General features: G+C 35.1%; 1 protein-coding gene across 1 annotated transcript in view; it reads right to left on the minus strand.

Annotated features, from left to right (window-relative positions):
• Positions 1-3,231: 3,231 nt before the first annotated feature.
• Positions 3,232-22,151, minus strand: part of TMEM26 (transmembrane protein 26) — a 44,528-nt gene continuing 25,608 nt past the window's right edge. Inside the window, exons 5-6 of the mRNA XM_040976041.1 lie at positions 6,418-6,494; positions 3,232-3,656 (exon numbers count right to left, since the gene is read on the minus strand). Of these exons, the coding sequence (XP_040831975.1) occupies positions 3,232-3,656; positions 6,418-6,494 (502 nt within the window). The remainder of the gene's footprint in view (positions 3,657-6,417; positions 6,495-22,151) is intronic.

Consider the following 22,151-nt stretch of genomic DNA (forward strand, 5'->3'; position numbering starts at 1 on the left):
ATATTACAGTTATGAATTTTATCCTTAGCCATATCAGTAAAAGATTATAAAATTATTTCATTTTTGTTGTCTCTTCAAATAAATATTGACATAATTATCAGACACAGGGAGAATATGCTAATATTTTCTGTGAAAACATTATTCAGTTAAGTGTGTGTTTTATTGTAGGCTGCTAAACTTTGTAATGTTTTAAAACATCCTTATATATGGGTTTGCCAATAAGTGGCAAAAAATGGGGCCTGGCATGGTAGCCTAGCAGCTGAAGTCCTCACCTTGAACGCACCAGGATCCCATATGGGCGCTGGTTCTAATCTCAGCAGCCCTGCTTCCCATCTAGCTCCCTGTTCCTGGCCTAGGAAAGCTGTCAAGGACAGGCCAAAGCCTTGGGACCCTGCACCCACGTGGGAGACTCAGAGGAGATTCTGGACTCCTGGCTTCAGATCACCTCAGCTCCGGCCGTTGCGGCCACTTGGGAAGTGAATCAACGGATAAAAGATCTTCCTCTCTCTATATATATTTATAAAGTACGTATATATATGTACATCTTTGCAATAAAAAATATATACATCTTTTAAAAATGGCAAAAAAAAAAAATGTCACACAAGGTGGTTATGAGATGCCTTTCCATACAATAGTTTTGTAACAGGTATGCTGTGTTTTCTTACAACTGTAATAATGTGTTATTTAAGAAATTAAGTAGCATCAACAGCACAGTACATGTCTTCATAAAAGCATCACTTCTCTCTGTTACTGGAGATCGGCATGTGGCATGTATGTAGGGAGATGGCAGAGAGCTATGAGCAGCATCGAATACGATGTTCAACAGCACCCTGTCACTAAGGAAAGGTAAGCAATCCCCGGATGTCAAACATATGGAAAGTAACTGATGTTCTAGCCGCTTGATAGCAAACGTTTGGATGTTTTAAAACAGTATAAAGGTTAGCAGCCTACAATAAAAACATATACTTAATTGAATACATAACTTTTCATCAGAGAGACAACCTGAACTTAGTGCTTTTTTTTTAATAAAATAAACAAATATGGATTTTTTTTCTGCTATTAAAAACAAGTAGCCCATGGAAGTAGAAGTGGCAGTTAGGTTAACAATTGATTCCCTTAGCAGATTTTCCTGGAAAACTGCAGAATGTGTGTCTATTTTTGCCTCCATGAATTGCCAAGACAGTCCTGAGTATGCTCTTTGGCTTCCTGGCACTCTAAATAAAGCTAGACTTTGGAAAGGCTTTTTATTTCTCAGGCCTTCAGCAGGAGTGCTAATTACAAAATACTTTATTTAAACTCTAGAAAACTCATTTGTGAAGTCAAGCCAAGTCTCAGATTTGAAAGCATTTAAAAATATCCTTGTGATAGTCATATTGCCCTATAAATGGTCTGTTTTTAGAGGCTCAGTGTTTGTTCTGCTGTAAGAAAAAAAAATTAAAACATGAAGCGTATGCCATGAACAAATCCACAATAACAAACAGCACATACATGTTGTGGAAGAAAATATTCAACATAAAGCAGTCAGCAAAAAAACAATCTGCCAAGGCATTTTTGTAAATTGCCATTATTATTTTGCTTCCAATTGCCAAACATTTTAAATAACATGCCTATAAAAGTCATCAGCTTCTTTACTTCATATAAATATAATCCACTGATCTTGGCTCACATAAAATTATTATGGAAGAGTATTAATGTATTCCATTATTGCATGTGTAATTTTACAATCATTATATTGTTCAACTTAGAACCACAAGGTAGGGAAGAAAATTTATTGCAAATCATTCGTTATTCTGCATAGAAAACAGAATTATCTGAAAACACTTCTTACCAAGTGTTTTAAATGGATATCATGCCACATAAAAATCCATAGATTAAATTGTCTGAATTGTTCATTAGATCACACCCAATTAAGGGCATACCTTACTTAAATGACCTGGGTGTACTAACAGAGGAAGAAGTATGAATGATTTCAATCCTAAAACAACAGTTACAGAATTCTGTCCTCCTATTGTTATATATATCCAGGAGAAGTTTCATACTGTATCACTTAAACATCATTTTAAAATTTTTTGAATCTCCTCCATCTGGAAAGGATGGACATGTATAATGGGGATATATGGCTGTCACTGTACTGGGAAATGAAGTTGAAATGCAGGGAGATGAAGTGGATTGCCTTGACTGCCACAGTGTGGTGGCACATGCCGCCCTCCATCACTCATTAAGGGCTGTTGGCTGTGAGAGGGGTGCTTGCAGGCCTCAGTAGCCATTTTCTTTGAGAGCAAAGACTGTCTCCATGGGTGACAGGTCAGAGGAGCTGCAGTTGCTTGTGGCTGCTGGCAGACACCAGAAACCATGGTAACACTGACAGTGTCCCAAACACTTTTATTCACAGCTTCAGAACTTCTAAGCATCGGTCCATAATATTCAACTTGGAAGTATAGAAAATGACAAAGTGGGCTGCAGGAAAACATGCAGGAACTCTGCAAACCACCTTCAGAAGTGGGAATTGTGTCTCTGCATGCTTTTTGCTAGTATTTCCTGTCTTGTTTCCAGTACATGTATAACCAAAATGGCTTTCTGTGACTGTACAGCACCCAAGCCAAAAGCAAGAAAATTCCTAAGGGAGCACATGTGCCATGGTAGAAAACCACATCAACCCAGAAAAAAAGGCTTTCCTGGGAAGGCCTTAGCAGTGATGAATGGGACTCTGTATGACATGGAAACTGGGCAGAAATTTTCGCTGCTTAGAGCCCCCAGTGAGGTAACTTTAAAGGCATTTTCCCCTTCGTTTGTTCTGCATTCACTGAATGTACATTTTGATGTCAGAGAGACATTGCAGAAAAGATCAGAATAGAGTCTGACAATGCAGCTAAAGTTCAAAGCTTCTGTATTTAAGGTAACAGCTGCGACAGTTGTCTGCACTAAATCTTTCTAGGGTATGTCACTGTAACTTTGTCCATAGCTTTCAAACAATCACGACAAGCATATCGTTTTAGTTGTCCAATAACTCTGACATCTGATACCATTACACACTAAGTTGTAGCAAAAGCTACTAATCAAAGTTCCTTTTAGTTAAAAAAAAAATTTCTCAGCTTTCATTTAACTTTTTTTAAAAGCTATTCCTTTAAGAAACATATGCCAAAGAAGGGAGGGGAAAATGAAGGGAAATCCTGTTTCTAAGAAGAACTAGAAAACTAGATGACCTAGCTACTGTGCTGTTCCACTCAATAACTAAGTTGTCGAATGGGACTCCACAGAGCTGGCAGGTAAGGTCTGCAATGGAACAGCCAGGCCCTCCTTCAACTCTCCCTGCCACGCCCCTGGTGAGAGCCTACTGTCGGAGGGCTGGCCTTGGCACCTGCGCTCTCCTTTGGAGCTTTCCGACTGATGTTTCAAGGAAGCACGTGCTCCCAAGGCCAGCACCACCAGGCGGTAGAGATGCAGCACTACCACGAGGAAATTTTTCGCAGCAAAGAACACCAGCATTTGGCTGGTCACATTGAAGTAAATCATTAGGATGAGGCGCAAGACAAGGAAGGGACCATCTTGGATGAAGACACTGATTCCAATATTCCACAGATCAGCACTATATTTGCAGAAGAACAGGCTGACGAATCCCCGGGTTGTCCCAGATGAAGAGCATGCTAAATGCTGCACTGAAAAATACAAGTCAGACCCGTTAACATATCTCTCTGGAACATAGAAAAGTGAGATAGAATGGCATGAGACTAGCAGTTAACACTGGGTCATCACTAGTAAATGACTGGAAATGATTCTGTAATTTAATTCTCTCCATGTAAAATATTTCAGATGATCTTCTAGTTCTCAGTAGAGGAAAGATACGGTTAAGCAAATAAGAAAGAATAAAGAAAGATGTCATGTGTGTTCTCGGGGAGTGCAGTGAAGAGAGGCAGCACTGTGTGTCTCAAGTCAGGATGTATGGTCCTTTGTTTTCCAACAGTGAGATGCTAGGATTCCTTAACCTTCCTGGCCTAAGATCCTTCCTTTCGAAACTGGTAGCAATGGTTTCTGTGAGGACAGAAGTGCCAGTTCAATGGTTCATTCTGCTTCCAGAAGAACAGTATTTGGGGCGCCTCTCTAATTTCTCATTTTATCTTCTGCTTGGCATAATGAACGACTTGCTTTGACTGTTGATTTTGGTAAATGAACCTAAAGTATGTGTAGCCCAGATCAGTCTAGAACTGATTGACTCAGAATCATATTTAAAGACTTGAAAAAGTTCATGGAAATATGAAAGTAAAAGATAAATTTATTTTAATGCAAAAAATTTAAACACAGGCATATTTTTCATAGTACATGTTTCCTCAAACTTTTTGAAGAACTCCTGGATGCTGAACAAATTTTTTAATGGTGAGGGAACAAGCCCAAATAAATGCCATAGTTATTTCTATTTTTTCTTCACTCTTTATTGCATTTGTTTTGCAGTGTACATTTAAGACTGGATATAATTACTGACTTTATCCAGTTGAACAAAAAGAGGTCCAATCAACAGGAGAAACTTTTTGTTTTAATTTCTAAAATGTAAATTTATTTCAGGATCAAGGGCAGAAAATAATCCTTTTATAATGAAGCCATCCATTTAGAGTTTTAAAACAAAGAATGCCTCCATCTACTTGAGTCTGCAAATATTATGAAGCTGCTTTGATAGGAGTGAACATAATGTACTGTTTGTTGGAAAATACAATAGCGATTTAGTCAGAGGGTAACATTTGGTCTTTGTTTTTCAAGCAGCTGCATAACATTATCACCCCTGAAAGTGTACAAAATTGCTTTCTTAAATAAAAATTTATTTAGCAAGGCTATAAACCACAAGGTATGGGAGGGTGTGAATGAGCAGATTAAATTACAAAAAAGAAACAACAAAAGATGAGTAATATTCTTTCCTAAGAAGTTAGGGTCCAGAAGGGATAACCTCAGGGTATCACCTTCTAAGGGTAATTTGTTTGATGGCACCCAGTATTCTCTCAGTAGATTCTAGCTGGCCAATAAATACTGTGTACCTTCTAAGGTCTATTATGAAAAAATGTGTGTATGATTAGCATGAAGTTGTTGCTTTCTGTTCTGGTGACAATTTTGTTTCAAAAACCACATGATAAATTGAGGATGTTCTTAGATCTCAGAGCTTATCAAAACATGCAGCAATAAATATCCTTCAAAGGATTAGTTATGATCCTTTTTAAAATTATTAAATTATTTTTATTTCTATTTCAAATAGTTACAGAGGGAGTGATATTTGTTGTGCTGGTTCACTTCACAAATGGCTGCAATAGCCAAGAGCTGGGCCAATCTGAAGACAGGGGCCAGGAACTTCTTTTAGGTCTCCCACATGAATGCAGGGATGCAGGCACTTGGGCCATCCTTCACTACTTTCCCATGCCTTAGCAGAAAGCTGGATCAGAAATGGAGCAGCCAGGACTCAACAGAGGTTTAACTTGCTGTACACAGCACAGGTGCTAGGATTAATTCTGATTCTAAAGTCATAAGTAGGGTGTCATAAAAAGTAATCCAGATCAAGGAACACGAAACTAGGGCATTTTATAATTTATTCAGAGATAAATGGCGTTCAGGAGAATTTTCAAATAAAAATTCCAAGGTTGCACTTAGTTACAGGATAATTCAAGGTCAATAATATCCAGTTTAGCTTTCTGCAGTAATAAAGCTGTTCTCTATCTCAGTCGTCCAATATGGCAGCCATATGTGATAGCTGAGCTCTTGGCATGTGGCTAGTGTGACTGAGTAATAGAGTTTTTATTTTATTTAGTTTTAATTAATTGAAATTTGCAGAGCCACATGAAGCTAGTGGGAATCATATTGGACAAGGTAGCTTGAGATCCCAATTAGTATGAAATGGGAAACAGTTAACTTTTTATACAGTCTTAGGGATTTATGACTCTATTAGATTGAGACCAAATGAAATTCCAGGGGTTAACATTGAGGAAAATTTTAATTCCACTGAAACGTTTTCTTCTTCTAAGGTTCTTCTGTGAGTTTAACATAGGAATGAAGATGATCCTTTACCAATATCAACAGCAGCTACTTGCACAGTATTTTAACCTCTGCATTTCTAGTCATGATATAAACCTTAAATCGCTAGCTACCATGATGATCATCTATTTCATGAGTCATACAGTTAAAAGTTTTTGTGAAATTTTACAAATCATAAGAAATCGAACTTATGTTTGAAGTGAATGTCAAGTGTGTGATAATCCACTCAATTATCTTCAGCTCATGATGTACCAGAATGGACCCACTCATGGCATTGCTAAATTTTAGTGTACTTTCTTTCTAAGCTGAGCTTTGGAACACTGGCAAAACAAAAATGACAAACCTTATAGTCATCTATTTAGTAATGAAAAGCCCTATAATCCAGAGTTGCAACTATCTCAAGACACCTACCTGCCAGGTCAAGTGGAAACTGCAGCATGCTCCATGTCCATAAGCTAAGGATGGCATAGACTAGTGAGGGCTTAGTCCTGTAATTCAGAAACATTGAATTAATAGTAGAACAGGTGATTCCATGCAGAAGAAACAAATCTGAATACATGTCTTTTATCTTTGAGTGCATCACATATTTTTGAGTATATGTCTAACAGACTTCATGTGAGTGGCTGCAAAATGGTGGTAGTTTGTAAGTCCATGAGAAAATCCATGCGTGATCATAATGGGATAATGAAAAAATGAACAATAAAAAAAATCCAAGGCTTCATACCCGATGTAAACACCAGTTAATGGCAAAGCTTTTTCATCTCACATTGCTCTTTGACAAAATATTGCAAACATTAAGTGAAACAAATCCTAGTGGGGGGCGGGGGGAGAGAAACCTAAGGTATTGACATGGAAAGTGTAGTAAGTTGAAGAAGTTTCAGAGAGGAAAGATTTATAATTATTCTCTAGCATTCCAACGCTCTAAATGAAAATGGCCAGATGATAGTCACAAATTTAAAACTCAGCATGCTAAAGTGAGTTGACCTTATGTATAAAATATAGAGAGATTAATTCAACAAATGAAGTTTGACATCAGACATTACCATAGCAGGCTAAGAATAGTTCTACTTAATTTGCTTGTGGATCCAAAGAACCTAGAACAATGTGTGACAAGCAGTTTGCACTCGGTACACATTTATGGATGAAACAGTTAAATGTACAAAAGAAAGGCATTTCGTTGAGCAAATAAATGTGTTAAGACTGCAGAATGACCCCCAAGAGTGACATTAGAAAGAACAGATGTAACAGAATTGTAAAATATATGAAAGAAGAATCAGTAATATACATTTTTGTCAAAAATAGAAAGTTATCCCTTTGACACCAGAGATGTTAACAAGAAATTTGCTTTCCATCTTTTATCAAGAGGGATTTTCAGATTGGAGAGGACTAAAAAAAGCATTGGGGAAGAATAATGGAAACTAAATGTTGTGAGGGGATTGTGAAGACATCTTTAAATAATCAAAGTGTTGAAGCCAAGAAACATTAAATCTCAAAACTGAGAGAATTTATAAATGCAATTTCCAAGCCATCATTATCTGTCTTGGCAGTTAATGGAGGATACAGGTGGATGACAGAAAACATTTCAGCTTTCAAAACAGAGCAGAAATATGTCCTATAGTACAAAGGGTGTATTAGTATTTATCCCTTGTTGGATGGCCTAAGTGATTCTTTAAAAGATTGCTGAGAGTCCTTATAGAAGAAGGTAGTCATTGCTAAGCATCAGCACAGGTTCTTGAAGAGTAATTGTACTTCAACTGAGCTCATTTCCTTTTTTAATGTAATAGATGTAGGATTTCCAGCAAGAAATAAAATAAGGACTGATAACAGACATTTCGAAGCAGGGCTTATGAAAAAAAAAAATTTTTTTTTAAATCCCCAAGGAAATTGAGACATGTCCCAGAAGTGAGTGTTGTCTGGTTCATCCATAACTGAAAACACCTCCCCAAAGGGAGCATGCTCATGGATTACTGCAGGCTCCCCTTTGATGGTGTTCCACTTCACATTTCCTAATGACCTGGGAGGTGATACTGAAGATAAGTCTCTGATGTGCAGATGTGACTTGGAGCTTTGGTAGAAAACCACTACCAGTGAAGACCCAATCAGGACTTGGAGACATGTAACAGGACAACCTATTGGATAGAATAGGATGTAAGAGATAGCTTTTTGCAGTCACAACCATGAAAAAAAAATTCAGGGAGTTTCCATTAGTATTATCTAAATCTGCATCCACAGTGTGACTGGAATCATGATTTTTCAAAATTCAGATGGCAATCATAGGTCACTTGATAAAATTCTAGCATTTTGAGTATAATGCCTTGGGAATACCCACTGTAACTTTTCTGTCTTTACAGTGTCTTTATATAGAAAACTTCAAATAAATGTCTGAATTTTAAAAATAATATTACCTGCAGTTTCTGGTCTCAGAGTTACATACTAGGTAGGTTTCTAAATATCTAATTATGTAAGTATATACCAACTCAACAAAGTAAAGTACATACAAATATTATTCCTGTTTTACCAATACGGAAACTTGCACATAGGAAAGTTTAGCAACTTTGTCCATCATAACATGATTATTAGTGTTGGGAGTAGAAATCAAAATTAGGAAGCTTGTTTTCATTTTCACCATTGCTACCATGGCACTATACTATTTTCATGAAAGAAATGGAAAGTTTTAGCATTGCTGGCTTCTAGAGATGCAGAACATAACTGAACAAGTATGTGTTTCAGGAAGAACATTTATAAAGTTATTTGTATTAAAAAGGGGGACTAGGAGGTAGCTGTTTGGTGCAATAATCAGATAAACCTTGAGAAGTCCACTTTCCACGTTGAAATTCTTAGGTTCAAGGCCAAGCTTCACTTCTGAATCCAGCTTCTTGCTAATTTTTACCCAGGGAAGGCAGTAGTTAATGGCTCAAGTATTCAGGTCCCTGTCACACACACTGGAAACTTGAATTTCTGGCTCCTGACTACCACCATGCCAACCAGGCTGATGAAAGCAAATGAGTGAAGCAGTCAATTGAATCTTCCTTTCCTTCCTTCCTTCCTTCCTTCCTTCCTTCCTTCCTTCCTTCCTTCCTTCCTTCCTTCCTTCCTTCCTCCCTCCCTCCCTCCCTCCTGTCTTTCCTTCCTTCATTCATTCCTTGTATCTCTCTGTCTCTCTCTCTCTTTTTGCCTTTCCAAAACTTCAAAGCTAAATAAATATTTTTAAAAGAGAGATAGAGAAACTGGCTGTAGAGGGATAAGACTCTAGTTGGGACACACACATCCCTTATCAGAATGCCTGATATGAGTCCAGGCTACAGTGCTTTTAATCTAGCTTTTTGTTAATGCGCTTGAGGGGAGGGTATGGCAGCAGGTAATGGCAAAAGTGCTTGAGTCCTGGATACACACACTAAGACCAGGTGGAATTCCTGGATTGCAGCTTCCACCTCTCTCAGCCCCAGATAAGATGGGCATATTGGGTAAATCAAGAGATACAGACAGGATCATTCTCTCTCTCTGTATTTTTTCTCCCTTTCTGTGTCACAGTGTCTTTTAAATTAAAAAAAAAAGTTTTTTATTTTTTTTAAAAAAGTAGGGAGAGACATTAGGATAGTAAAAGAACATATAGATGTGTCATATGTACAATATATCAAGAAACTGAAAACTAAATTGGATACTTGAAAAGATTTATTTTGTGTGTTTAAACAGCTGTAATGTTAAAAATAAATTAAACTTGAATTTTTGACTTCAAGTTGCTAAAAGGACTTTAGCTGTATCTCCAAGAATGCGAATTTCATCACAGTGAATGAAAACTTTTAATCATAAAATCAAAAAATGGAATAAGTTGTCACATGGATTGATATATTCTTTAGCAGTGGATTTTTTCAAACAAAATCTATTGAAAAAATATTTGAGGATATTTTAGAGAGGACATTTCACTGCATGCAAAATATATCTTCCATAAGATAGTAACTTTTGGTGTTTCTTCTAATCCCACACTTCAACAATCCGCCAACAATACAGGTGCAATTTGTATGCATGGCAGTAGAAAGCAGTGATTTAGGGATCAGGTGCACAGAATTCAAACACTGACTCCCATCTTCAGCAAAGAAATACGATGGGGCTTTAATTCCATTTTGATAATATTTTAACATCTATACGCTTTGATTTTCTCAGCTGCGTTATGAGAGAGAAATAATAGCCATTGGATGTCATATAATTGTATGAATTAAGTATTTATATATAGTAAATATATAATTCTCTTGGAATACCATGAAACTCAAAAAAAAAACTATGATTGATTACTTTGTTATTTGATTTATATTACATGTAATCTTGAAATTTTAATTTCTTTTGCCTGATATACTTGCTTTTAAAATAGTGGTAATGATTCTTTCTCACAGTGTCAAAGTGAAGATTAAACAAATTGTGAGACTAAAGCCCTTAGACGTCTTCAAGGCACAGGAAGTGACAAATATACATTACTCTGTAGTACTTTTTTGTATTAATATTATGTCACTTCACTTTTAAAAAATATTTATTTATTAACTTTATCATCATACAAAATAAGGTTAAATTTTAGTCTAACTCTAGTAATAACTATGCCTAATGCTAGCTGTGTAATAATGAAGTTATGCTTTTGCAATGCTTATATTTGCTATGAATAGATAAGCTATGGTAATAATGTGGGGGTGTTAGAAAACACATTGGTAAAATATGCTATAGTGAATTTATCAAAACTAACTTTGCAAAAGTAAGTCAAAATTTTTTAAGACTGCAAATATGAATTGTTATACCAGACAGTAAAAAATACTCAGAAATACTAAATGTTGGCATGTGAATAAATCACTGAGTTCAAATGACAAAACCTCAAGATTTGCAAAGGAATTTTGAGGTGTTTCTATCCATCACTGTCCTGTATGTATTATCTACATCTGTGGCAACTGAGTAGCACGTAGGCAAAGAATGGACTTGATTTATAAAGAGAAGAAAAAGATCTTGAGAGAATATAATTATTGATGTGAACATCACTTCTCTACTTAGAAGAATAGAAGAATAGCACCGGTTCATTGTGCTTCAATATGCCCAACCTAGTGGATGAAAATTAGAAATAAAAGGTCGTGTGTTGGAAATTTTATAGCTGTTTCCATCAAAGGTGGAAATATTCCTGTAGAGAAGAGAAAATCAATACATAGATTCATCTACCTGTCCAAAAAATGACAAACCGTTAGAGAAGAGAGAGCAAGACATCTAATCTAGAAATTTCCTCAAGAAATATGAAAAGTGATGAAGAAGAAGCAGAGTAAACAAATGAAAATGTATGCAGTAAATAAAGTGAAATATCAGTAATGCTATGGAGAAATGATCTATGTTCAGAAAAGGCTGCACGGAGTAATCGTCAAAGGCATAATTAGCCTGTGAACTCTTCCTGGCAATGATGATGAAACTCATAGTTGTGAAAATGCTGGACGGCAACTGTATTATTATGAAAAAGGTCAGCAAATTTTCTTCCCAACAACAAAAATAACACCAGGTAAATTGCCCAAAATAACCATTTCAGGCTCTGAAAGTCATCCAAAGACAAATAATAAATTAAGTAACAATTATTCATGAAAATCTGAAGGACTTTCAGGTAAGAAAAGTGGGGAACTACAGAATTTTTGTCCAAGACATTGTTATAATCCGCAGTGTGGCTATGTTAAGGACCAATTACACTGGATGGAGTTAAATGGGCAATGCTGAATTTATTCAAGACTGTACCAATAGGTGAGAGAGACCATTTCAAAAATGAGAGAGAAGCTAGAAAGACTGTACTTAACCGTGCTGAAGCACAAGGTGGGAGCGTTTTTCTACACCAGGAGGAGGGTAACCCATTGTAAAAGTAGCAGGGTATATTAGAGTAGAAGCTGGTTAACGCAGTTTGTTCATTAACATTTATGGGAGTTAAACTCTTCCCCCTGCACCATACTCTTCCCTTTATGACACTTATTCCTGGCTATACATTTGTTCTGTTCCTTACTGCATGTCAGAATGACAGTTTGGAAAACATTTAGGAATAAACAGTCTTCTTTGTAAACTGGTAAGATGTTGAGAGAAAATATGCATCTCAAATGGACAAAGAAAGAATTATGCTTTCAAGATTTTTAAAAGTAAATGTGCTAAGAAAAGTGAAATTAGGGGCCTGACATCAGGAAAACTCTGTGAAAAGTTTATGCATGTTGTAAGATTATTAAGGCCATCAAACCAGTCAAAGCAAAAGTTTTACCGCAGAGGAACTGGCAGTTGAAACCAGAGGCCCTTTATGGCCAGAAGGTGCTGATTAATGGGAATTATAATATGAAATCTAATACTTAGAAGCAAGATCATTAAAAATAACAACTTGATTAGAAATGAATAAGAAAATCCATAGCTTCTACTTTCAGGTTGCAGTTCTTGGTGGGATGAGTGATAAACTAACTCTAAATTTCAGAGATTCTGAAAGTAAGCTAGCTATAGAACTCCTAGGTATGTGTTTCTATCTGCTGAGTAATTGCATGCATTTGAAGGGAAGGTTCAAGAAGCCCAGTGGCTAGTGAAAGTTGAAGCAGACATGTAAAAATCCTAAATTTAAAATTTGCTGGGTGTTGAGGCCTTTGCTTCCAAGATCCCTTTTCTCCTGTGTTAAATTTGCCATATCATCTCTCATCTGGAATAATACTTGAAAATTTGATTTTGCCAGTTTTTTTTTTTTTATATCTTTCACTGGAATCATCAGTGATGTTTGTTTGCCAACTGGCAACTTTTTTTGCTTCTTTGCAGGAGTAATGATTTTCAACTGTTGCCTTGTTGAGACAAAGAAACAGTTCTAATTCTATGAAAACATTCTCTTTTGATTTTAATAAAGCACATATGATTCCCTAAATAAACTTTGCTACCCAAAACATATACTAATCTTCAGAAGGTAGGAGTAACAAGAGCTTCTTTTTTTTTTTTTTGGAAGGTAAGAATCACAAGGTTTTTATCATAACCTTGGCTAAGTCACTGACTGACCACGTGTTATGAAGGTGTGGCTGCTAAGATGACCAACCAAACATAAAATTGAAAATTAAAAAAAAAAAGATTGCAATCGCACTGGGTTCTACAGGTGACAGAAATAGATGGTTGCAAGGAATCCTGAGGTGGTGGTAGGAGAAACCAGAAAATGCTATATTGTTGCAACGTATTATCCACCTGCTTTTTTTTTTCCTACAAAGTATGTGAAATTCTAGCTGGGACCTATAATTGTGAAAGGGAGACAATCAGTACAAATTGATTCTGTTAAGGACCCAGATATTGGGCAGAAACAGACACCAAAGCAAGTGTTAGAATTATTTTCAAAAAAAGAAAGAAAACCATTGTTCATAAATTGAAGCAAAGCTTAAAGCAATAGTCCAGCAAATAAATAGGGCTATAGAATCTATGAAAATAATTAAACAATTCCATAGCTGAAAATATTAAAAAATTGAAATGCAAAGTTTAAGAAATGGACTCTATGACTTTACCCTACCTCTAGATTTGAGATAGCAAAAGAAAAACAATCAGTGAAGAAAGAACAATGGAAATCATTTTATCTGAAGGACAAAGAGTAAAAAAAAAGCTTGAGGAAAAATGAGCCTAGGAAAAATAATCAAACATGCCCATTTTTCACAGAAGTTCAAGATAAAGGAAGAGAAAACAGAACAGAAAAAAAATAAACTATTCAGAAATACACTTGGTTAAAATTTGGAGGGAAAAATGTTTACAGACCCAGGAACTTCTGCAAAACCCTAAACAAACTGACAACAAAGAGATTCACACCTAGCTGTATCACAGCCAAATTACTGGAAGACAAAGATGAAAAGAAGTCTTGATGACAGCAAGAGAAACTTGAGTCATAATATACAGGATAATAGGAAAATAAATAATGACTAACATCTGATCAGAAATGATGACAGCCAGAAAGACATTGGAATGGTATGTATAATGTGCAAAGCAAGTACTGTCAGCTGTGATCATTTCTATATTTAGCAAAACTACCATTCAAATACAAAGGAAAAACAAACACTTCCAGATGAAGAAAGACATGGAGAATTTGTTGCTAGCATATTTGATCTAGAAAAAAAAATGGTTTTTAATGGAGTCTATGAGGCTAGAAGGAAGTTAGTAGAAATCCACATGGAGAACTTAAGACCATAAACTCTGTGACTATTGAAGTAAAAATGTAAACAAATACATAAATGTTTTGGCAGCCAAATAAATATTTACTTCAGCTTCAGGTATATCAATACATATATAAAACAATGGTTTATAACATGAAAAGACATAATGTCAAACTTTGAAAAGTGTGGAAAATTAAAACATGTTTATTTTTGTTGAAAAAATTTTGGAAAGCCAGGCATGTGAATGTAACAATAACAGCAAAATAAGGGAGAGGAAATATTACAATGAGCATTAGAAGTGATGGAACAATGGAGTTATGAGCAAATAGAGCACTGTTGTCATACTTCCCTGGAGTTAAACGGGTATGTAAAAATGAGGACATGTAGTCAAGTACAAAGCTTTAAAGTGTAGTTGTAATCCCTAAATCAACCATGGATCATGTGACTTTATCTAAAAATAGCATCTTTGTAGATATTACCAAATTAAGAATGGGTCATAATGAAATGTCTAGTGTCCTTAGAAGAAGAGGGAAAGGTGGAGCTAGATGGACACATTGAGGGACATGACAAAAATGAGAATGGTAATGCCTACAAACCAAGGGACCCAAGGATTGTTAGATGCCACTGGTAGCAAGAAGGGAAGCCTAGAATGGATTCTTCTTCAGGGTCTCCAATGGGAACCAAAAATCTTGATTTTTTAAAAAAATTTCTAGCCTCTGGAGCTATGGACAGGAATAATTTACTGTTGTTTGAGTATCATGTTTTTGGCATTTTTGTTATAATAGCTCTAGGAAACTAACAAAAAGGTAAAGATTGTATCTTCTGCAGAAATGACACGCAAGATTTCAGTATATGTTGTTTTTCAAGGGACAGAGTTTAGATAGAAAGATGCAAATAATCTGATGTAACAGAGCGGAAAAGAACAATCTCATACTCATAGTAATAAAGCTAGAGTGCTTACATTCATCTAAAAAACATGGACTTTCCTACAATGTTATTGGAGAAAAAAGTGATATTTTGTGATTAAAAAAGGGTTGCTGCATTGGAAGTATATTTTAAAGATTTAACGTGTAGGCATGGGTGATTTAGCCTTATCTTTGGAGCACTGAGATGCCTGAGTCCTAGATGGGGGTGTCTTAGTTCCATGGCCATCTCTGACTCCAGTTTCATGCTGGTGTGAACCACAGGGATAGCAGTGGTATTCAAGAGCTTGACTTCTCGTCATCTGTGTGGGAGACCTGGCTTTCAACTTCAGCCTGGGCCTGCTGTAACATTTGTGGGAATTGTAGGTTGAACCTGTGGATGAGAAATCTTTCCTTCTGTCTGTTGCTCTGCTTATCAAAAAAAAAAAGCAATCTATATATTTATATACAAATAAATATATATTTATGTGCTCGCTTCAGAAATTGTATGCATGTATTTACCCCTATATATATATATTTACTCCTAAAATAATCATAACTCAAAATACATGAAACAAAACAGCACAGAATATTTAAATGAGTAATAGACATTTCAACAATTAAAGATTTGAATATCCTGCTCTCGATAATTGATAGAATTTTAAATATAATCAATAAGACTATAGAAGATTTGAATAATACGATTGCCAATCTTATGAAACTAATGTGTCTAGAACATCCCATCCAACAATGAGTAAATACACATCCACCAGAAGCACACATGGAGGCCATATAATAAAATGCCTCTCAGTGTACATTTTTAAAAACTAAAACAAGTTAAACTGCATTTGCACATTATCATGTTATTAAAATACAAATAGAAAATACACACAAGCTTGAGGAATCATATATTTGGAAATTAAACTGCTCACCTAAATACTCCACGAGTCAAGGAAGAAATCACAGGGTAAATTAGAAAACATTTTGAACAAGAAAAAATATCAAAATTTATAGGATTCTGATAAAGCAGTGATTGGAGGCAATATTGTAGCTCTGGATGCCTCCATAAGAAAAGTATAAAGGTCCCAAACCTATTATTTAAGTTTCCATCTTCAGGAACAGCCAAAAAAAAGTAAGTAATTAAATCCAAAGAAAGCACAAGGAAAGAAAACTTAAACAGCAGAGCAAAAACCAGTGAAGAGGAAAACGGAGTAACAATAAAGTCAAATCAATAAAACCAAAACTTATTTTTAAAGATCAATAAAGCTAATAATCCTGACCAAACAAAGCCAACAACGCTTGCCCAACACACACACACACACACAAAAAGACAGCAGAAATATGTAAATTGTGAGGGTCAAGAATGTAGAAGGTGTTAGCAACACCCTGGAAATTAACATGGTTATAAATAAAATAATGGACAACTTCATGCAAAAATTAGACAATTTAGATGAAATGATGAAATGGAAAAATTCCTAGTTAGAAATATATAATCAAAACTGATTCAAAAGAGAATAGAATTTCTAAATAGAATCATGAGAAATAATGATACTAAATTGATGATTTTTTTTAGAAAACATCTTACCACAATGTCTTGACCCAGATGGTCCCCTAGGTGAAGTCTATAAAATATTTAAAGAAGAAATAATATCAGTACCATATGAAAATAGGTAAGAAAATAAAGAGGGAATGAGTCCTGATATTTGATGAAAACATCATCGCTATGAAATCAAAGCAAGGAAAAGATATCATTGGAAAGGATCAATATGCCTCATGATCTTAGGTATAATAGTGAATACAAAGCTAGCAAACTGAATCCAGTAACATCTATAACAAATCAGATTTTTTTCATAATCCTTAATGAACACAGGGAGCTTATTTCTTGAGACTAAAATGTCAATTCTTATTACTTCTGCTTGACATGGAAGGTAGTTATAGCCAGTGGTATAAGACACGAAAAGTAGGCATGTGCCTCTTAGAAATAATTAAATTTATTCTTTATTTACAAATTGCATAATCTTGTATGGTGAAAATACTATAGGACAGAAAAAATAAAACACATCAGAATGGGCACTTGGTACAAGTGAATTATGTTTCCACTATAGAAATACTAAAAGATAAGTATCAATATAATTGTAAAGACATCAAAGTGAATCAAAGCTTAGGAAAAAAACTAGTAAAAGCAGTGCAAGCCTGTATACTAAACATTGCAAAACGTTGCTGAGGTAAGCAAAGGACCTTCCAGGGGTAGGGATTGTCTGTCCTGAAGACTTTATAAGGCCCTTGAAATAACTTGAGCTGACGCTGCCAAGGCAACTACATCTGGGATTCAAAATTCAATAAGTCAATAGCAAGCCAATTTTTTAAGTTGATAATTTTGTATAAAGTTCACAAATGATGTTATGGATATACAAATTGTCCTTGGCATATAAAAATTTCTTCACTCTGGAAGGATATTTAATTTTCACAAATAGGAACTTAATAATTTAAGGATAACAATTGTTGACAATTTGATCCTTAGACTCAATTCAGTTGCTATCAGAACCACAGTAAGGTTTTCTTTAAAATATTACAAGATAATTATAAAAATATGTGGAGTTGCAAACAATCTAGAATGGCTGAAACATTAAAAAAAAAAAAAGGCTGGAAGTCTTATAGTACATGATTTCCAAGCTGAATATAAAATAACCATAATCATGATAGTATAGTATATAGTAATATGTAAAGAGCAATGGAATGTGATATAACCAGACTAAATCCCCTACATCTGGGGTCAACTGACTTCTGAGAAAGATGCCAAGATGTTCAATTGGACAGGGAAAGAGTTCTTTCAACAGGTGGTGTTGGGTCAGTTAGTCCTCCTGGGACATCACATAGTGCTAAGACAATGCCAAAATTAAAAACAAAATTGAAACCTTATTTCACAATATACACAAAAATTAAGTAAAAATCAATTGAAAATCATTAATCAAAATTATTATATGAACCAAAAGGTTCCATAAGAAAACTCAAGAGATATTTTAAATTTATGATTAGAAAATAGGTATAAGACTAAAAAGTATGATTGGTAAATTAAGAATTTATTTAGGTTTCATCCAAACTTTTTAAGAGTGTTCTTCAAAAACACTAGATTATAAAAATGGACAACAGGTGCTGATGTTGTGTAATAAGGCCACTGCCTGTGAATGCAGGATCCCAAATGGGCGGCAGTTCACATCCCAGTTGCTGCATTTCCAATTCAGCTCTTGGCAAACAGCCTGAGAAAAGCAGCAGCAGAAGGCCCAAGAGCCTGGTGCCTGATGGCCACATGGGAGACCTGGACGAAGCTCCTGGATCCTGTTGTTGTGGCCATCTAAGAGTCAACCAGTGGATGGAAGACCTCGCTGTGTCTCTCCCCCCGCCACTCTCTCGTTCTCTTGCTCTCTCTTACTCTCTCTCACCTCTCTCTCTGACATTTAAGTAAATAAATCTTGAAAAAGGGGGGGAGGTGGCAACTCTGCATACCAAAAGAAAATTTGACTTTATCAGACATATACATTTACATATCTAATAAAGGGCCTATATTCATAATACGTACATAACTCCTGTACAGTTCAACAGTAGCAGAATGGATTAAATAAGAAGGTGTAGAAGTTTGAACAGGCACTTTATAGAGAACATATATACATGATGATCAACAACAGACCATCAGAGATAAACAAGAAATGTGAATTGAAGGCACAGCAAGATATCACTACATGGCTGCTAGGGGGGCTATAATCAAAAAGTGAATAAAAAGAGCGAGTAAATATTTATGAAGATATGGAGAAGGCAGATTGTTGAAATACAAAATGCTGCAGCTAATTAACAACCAATGACAGTTTCTTAAAAGTTAGGCATTAATTCTATTCCTGTTTTATTCTTGAAACAAGAGAAATGAAAAAGCTATACACAAATTTTCATAATTCCCTCATTCTTAACAGTAAAAAAAAAACAAGATGTAAGGTACTCCACCTCTATCTATTACTGAACAGAGAACCAAAATATTGTACATATATTCAATGGGATGTGAAGGTATTTCAGAAACTTCATGAAAAAGAATTTTAAAAATGAAAAATCCCTTCTATAATTCAGCTATCAAATGGAATCAACACATAAAATAGCATGAAGGAAAACCAAAAAGGATTATGTTAGGTAAAACATCAGATATAAAAGACTGCCTATGTTATAGTTCCGTTTGCATGAGTTATCTAGAAAAGGTAACTCTGCAAGATAAAATGTACATGCATACCAACATTGCCTAAAGCTTGTGGTGGTAGTGACTACCATCTGGAAACAATCACAGACAATCCTTTTGAAGTGATGGGAATGTTCTAACCATGGATGATTGCACAAAGCTACAATTTGTTAAATATCATGGAACTGTAGAATTACAATAGTTGGATGTTATGCTGCTTTAAACTGTAACTTGATAAAGCTGTTAGGAAAAAAATAAAACCATAAGAGTTATGAGTCTATGTAAACTCATAATAATTATGTGAACGAATTTCATGTGGGTGAATGGAGGGCAATTCATTTAAATTTTTAACAGTCTTTGAAATTAACCAGACTATAGGAAAGAGATTTAGTCATCACTACAATGTAGAATTTGAAGATTTTCTTCTGAATCAGTCAGCTCCAAACATAGAATAAAATAGAAAAGATAATAAAATGACATTAGTAACAGACAATGTTGAGTAGCCCACAATGAGATGACTCTGCCATTACAAGTAAATATCTTACTTCTGTCTGAGCCATATTCTTCCTGATTGTCCCTTGAGCTCAGAGTGGAAAGTTGGTTACCCACGTGAAGGGATTAAGGATCTCCTTTTAAAAAATAAAAATTTGCAGTGCCAGTTCTTGAAGAACAGGTAGGACCTCAAACAGGAAATCGGCACTGAGAAGATGACATTTAGGAGAGAGAAAACTGGAGACTGTTTCTGTGTCTTGACTTTGAGACAGGGAACCAGTACTTGGATCCTGGAGGCACACAGGGATGGAGCAGAGCTTTTGGAAGCTCACTGACACACTGCCGAAAATAAAAATGACTTAAGGTTGAGACAAGAAAGACTGAAAACAAATTTTCAAAACATAAGCTAGGGACATTGTATTGCTATCTGCAGGGAATTGTTTCCAGGACCCTGGTACGTATTTACATCTGCAAGTATGCAAGTCCTCTATATAAAATGCAGTAGCAATTACATATCACCTCTGTGTACTCTCCAATCTTTTGGAGATTACTTAATACAATAAAAATGATACATACGTAAGTTGTTATACCATGTCACCCAGGAGAAAAACCTGTGTAGTTCAGTATAGATGAAATTGGGTTTTTTTTTTTTTTTCACATAAACAGTGGTTAGCTCAATCTGTCCATGGATATTGAAGGGATTGTTTCAGTTTGTTTGACCTAAATTGAGCTTTTGTGCTCTTTGATAGTGATCTGAATTGAAAAGTTTTTTTAATTAAGTATGTTGTGACACATTCAGCTTAAGTTGTAGACAGAAGAATAGTTGGATATAGTTAAGCTTTCTTAAATTTTGGTGAATAGAAAGGACAGGACTGTGTGTCTTTTTGCATAATAGTTAAGGTTAAGGATTTAAATCTCACTCTTTGCTTCTGTCCCACCCTAAAACAGTGCCTCGGGCTGATATTTATATGGCAATAGGTGAACGAAAGAATGTTTTATATTTTTCAAGGTGTTTAATTGGAATAAAAGCTGGGCAACTAAAACTTCATTTATTAATACTCAGCTATACATTCTCTCTTGGTTCTGCTTGTAGGTAGGACAATTAATAGTCCGTTAAGATAACAGAGATTGACATTTCTTTAATATGACTTACCCCACAGGACATAACAACAATGTCTCTTTTACTATCCTTTGGCCATTTGCTTCCCCCTAGATATTTAACATATATAAGTTATCTTTTTATTGGTGTACACCAAACCCCATTTGTGTTTTCAGGTTGAGGGGAGCACTCAAATTTGGTACATGCCCTACACCCCTTCCTTCGTCAGAACCCAAACCATAAGACAAAAAACACTGAGCTCCCCCACCCTGTTCTGTACTGTCTTCTCTTCCTATACCCAGAACCCAGTGAAAAATGCAAGAGGACGGGGGCTACAAACTTTTGTTAGGATAGGTCATTAACGCTTCCAGCAAAAAATATTATCATCTTTGACTGCAGCATTAGCAATTATGGGAAAAAAGTAAGTTCCCTCTGGAGATGTAAGCTTATCATCAATATTGTTATGGAAATATTGTAATATATAAATATTGTTGGACAATAGTCACTTTAAGAGTAAAATATGAAAGGTTTATACCCCCCCTGAAAAAAGCTAGTTCTAGCCTTGACTTATCGAGACACTTTAATTTTGTCCTTTTATTTCTATTGTTTTAAATAAACAAATGTGAATGTAAAATCGTGTGTGTGTGTGTGTGTGCGTGTGTGTGCATGTGTGTGTAGCCCTGTCATTGCAGATATTTAATGCTTTTATATTCTCAGTCATGATTCTTCATGTTTTTCTTCTAACTACATTATTTTAATTTTCTTAAATATTTAAATATATTTAAGATATTAAATGTTTATTTTCTTAAAAATATTTAATTTCTTAAATGTTTGAAAATATTTAATATTGTACATGCAGGATATAAATCATTAATCTAATGTACAGTATTATAACTGCAAAGATGAAATCAGTACTTTAAAGACAATGGGTTAATTTAGGCTGAGTAATTTTTGAAATAATCTGTCAACTCAGTAAGCCAAAAGAAAAATTGGTATTAGTGAAATAGGAACTGATCTTAAAAAGATAACCCTCAAAATTATAAATGTTATTTGTGTTGTAACTGAGATATTGAGTTTAATCAGTTAATTAGTATATTTGCTCAGCTTTATGTTTTATTGTTTGAGAAGCACAGCATAAAGTAAACTGTAGCATTAAAAACCAGCCTCATTCCAATTTATTTTTATAGCACAGTGCAGAACAACTCAAGCTTAAAGTACATTTAGGAACCGAGACTTAAATCCCAAATGGTAAGAAAGCAGTTCCATAAACAGATGTGATCATGGATTCTGAGTTT

Source organism: Ochotona curzoniae, unplaced genomic scaffold (genome assembly GCF_017591425.1).
Source record: "Ochotona curzoniae isolate NIBS_2020 unplaced genomic scaffold, NIBS_Ocur_1.0 contig_2692, whole genome shotgun sequence".
NCBI lineage: Eukaryota > Metazoa > Chordata > Mammalia > Lagomorpha > Ochotonidae > Ochotona > Ochotona curzoniae.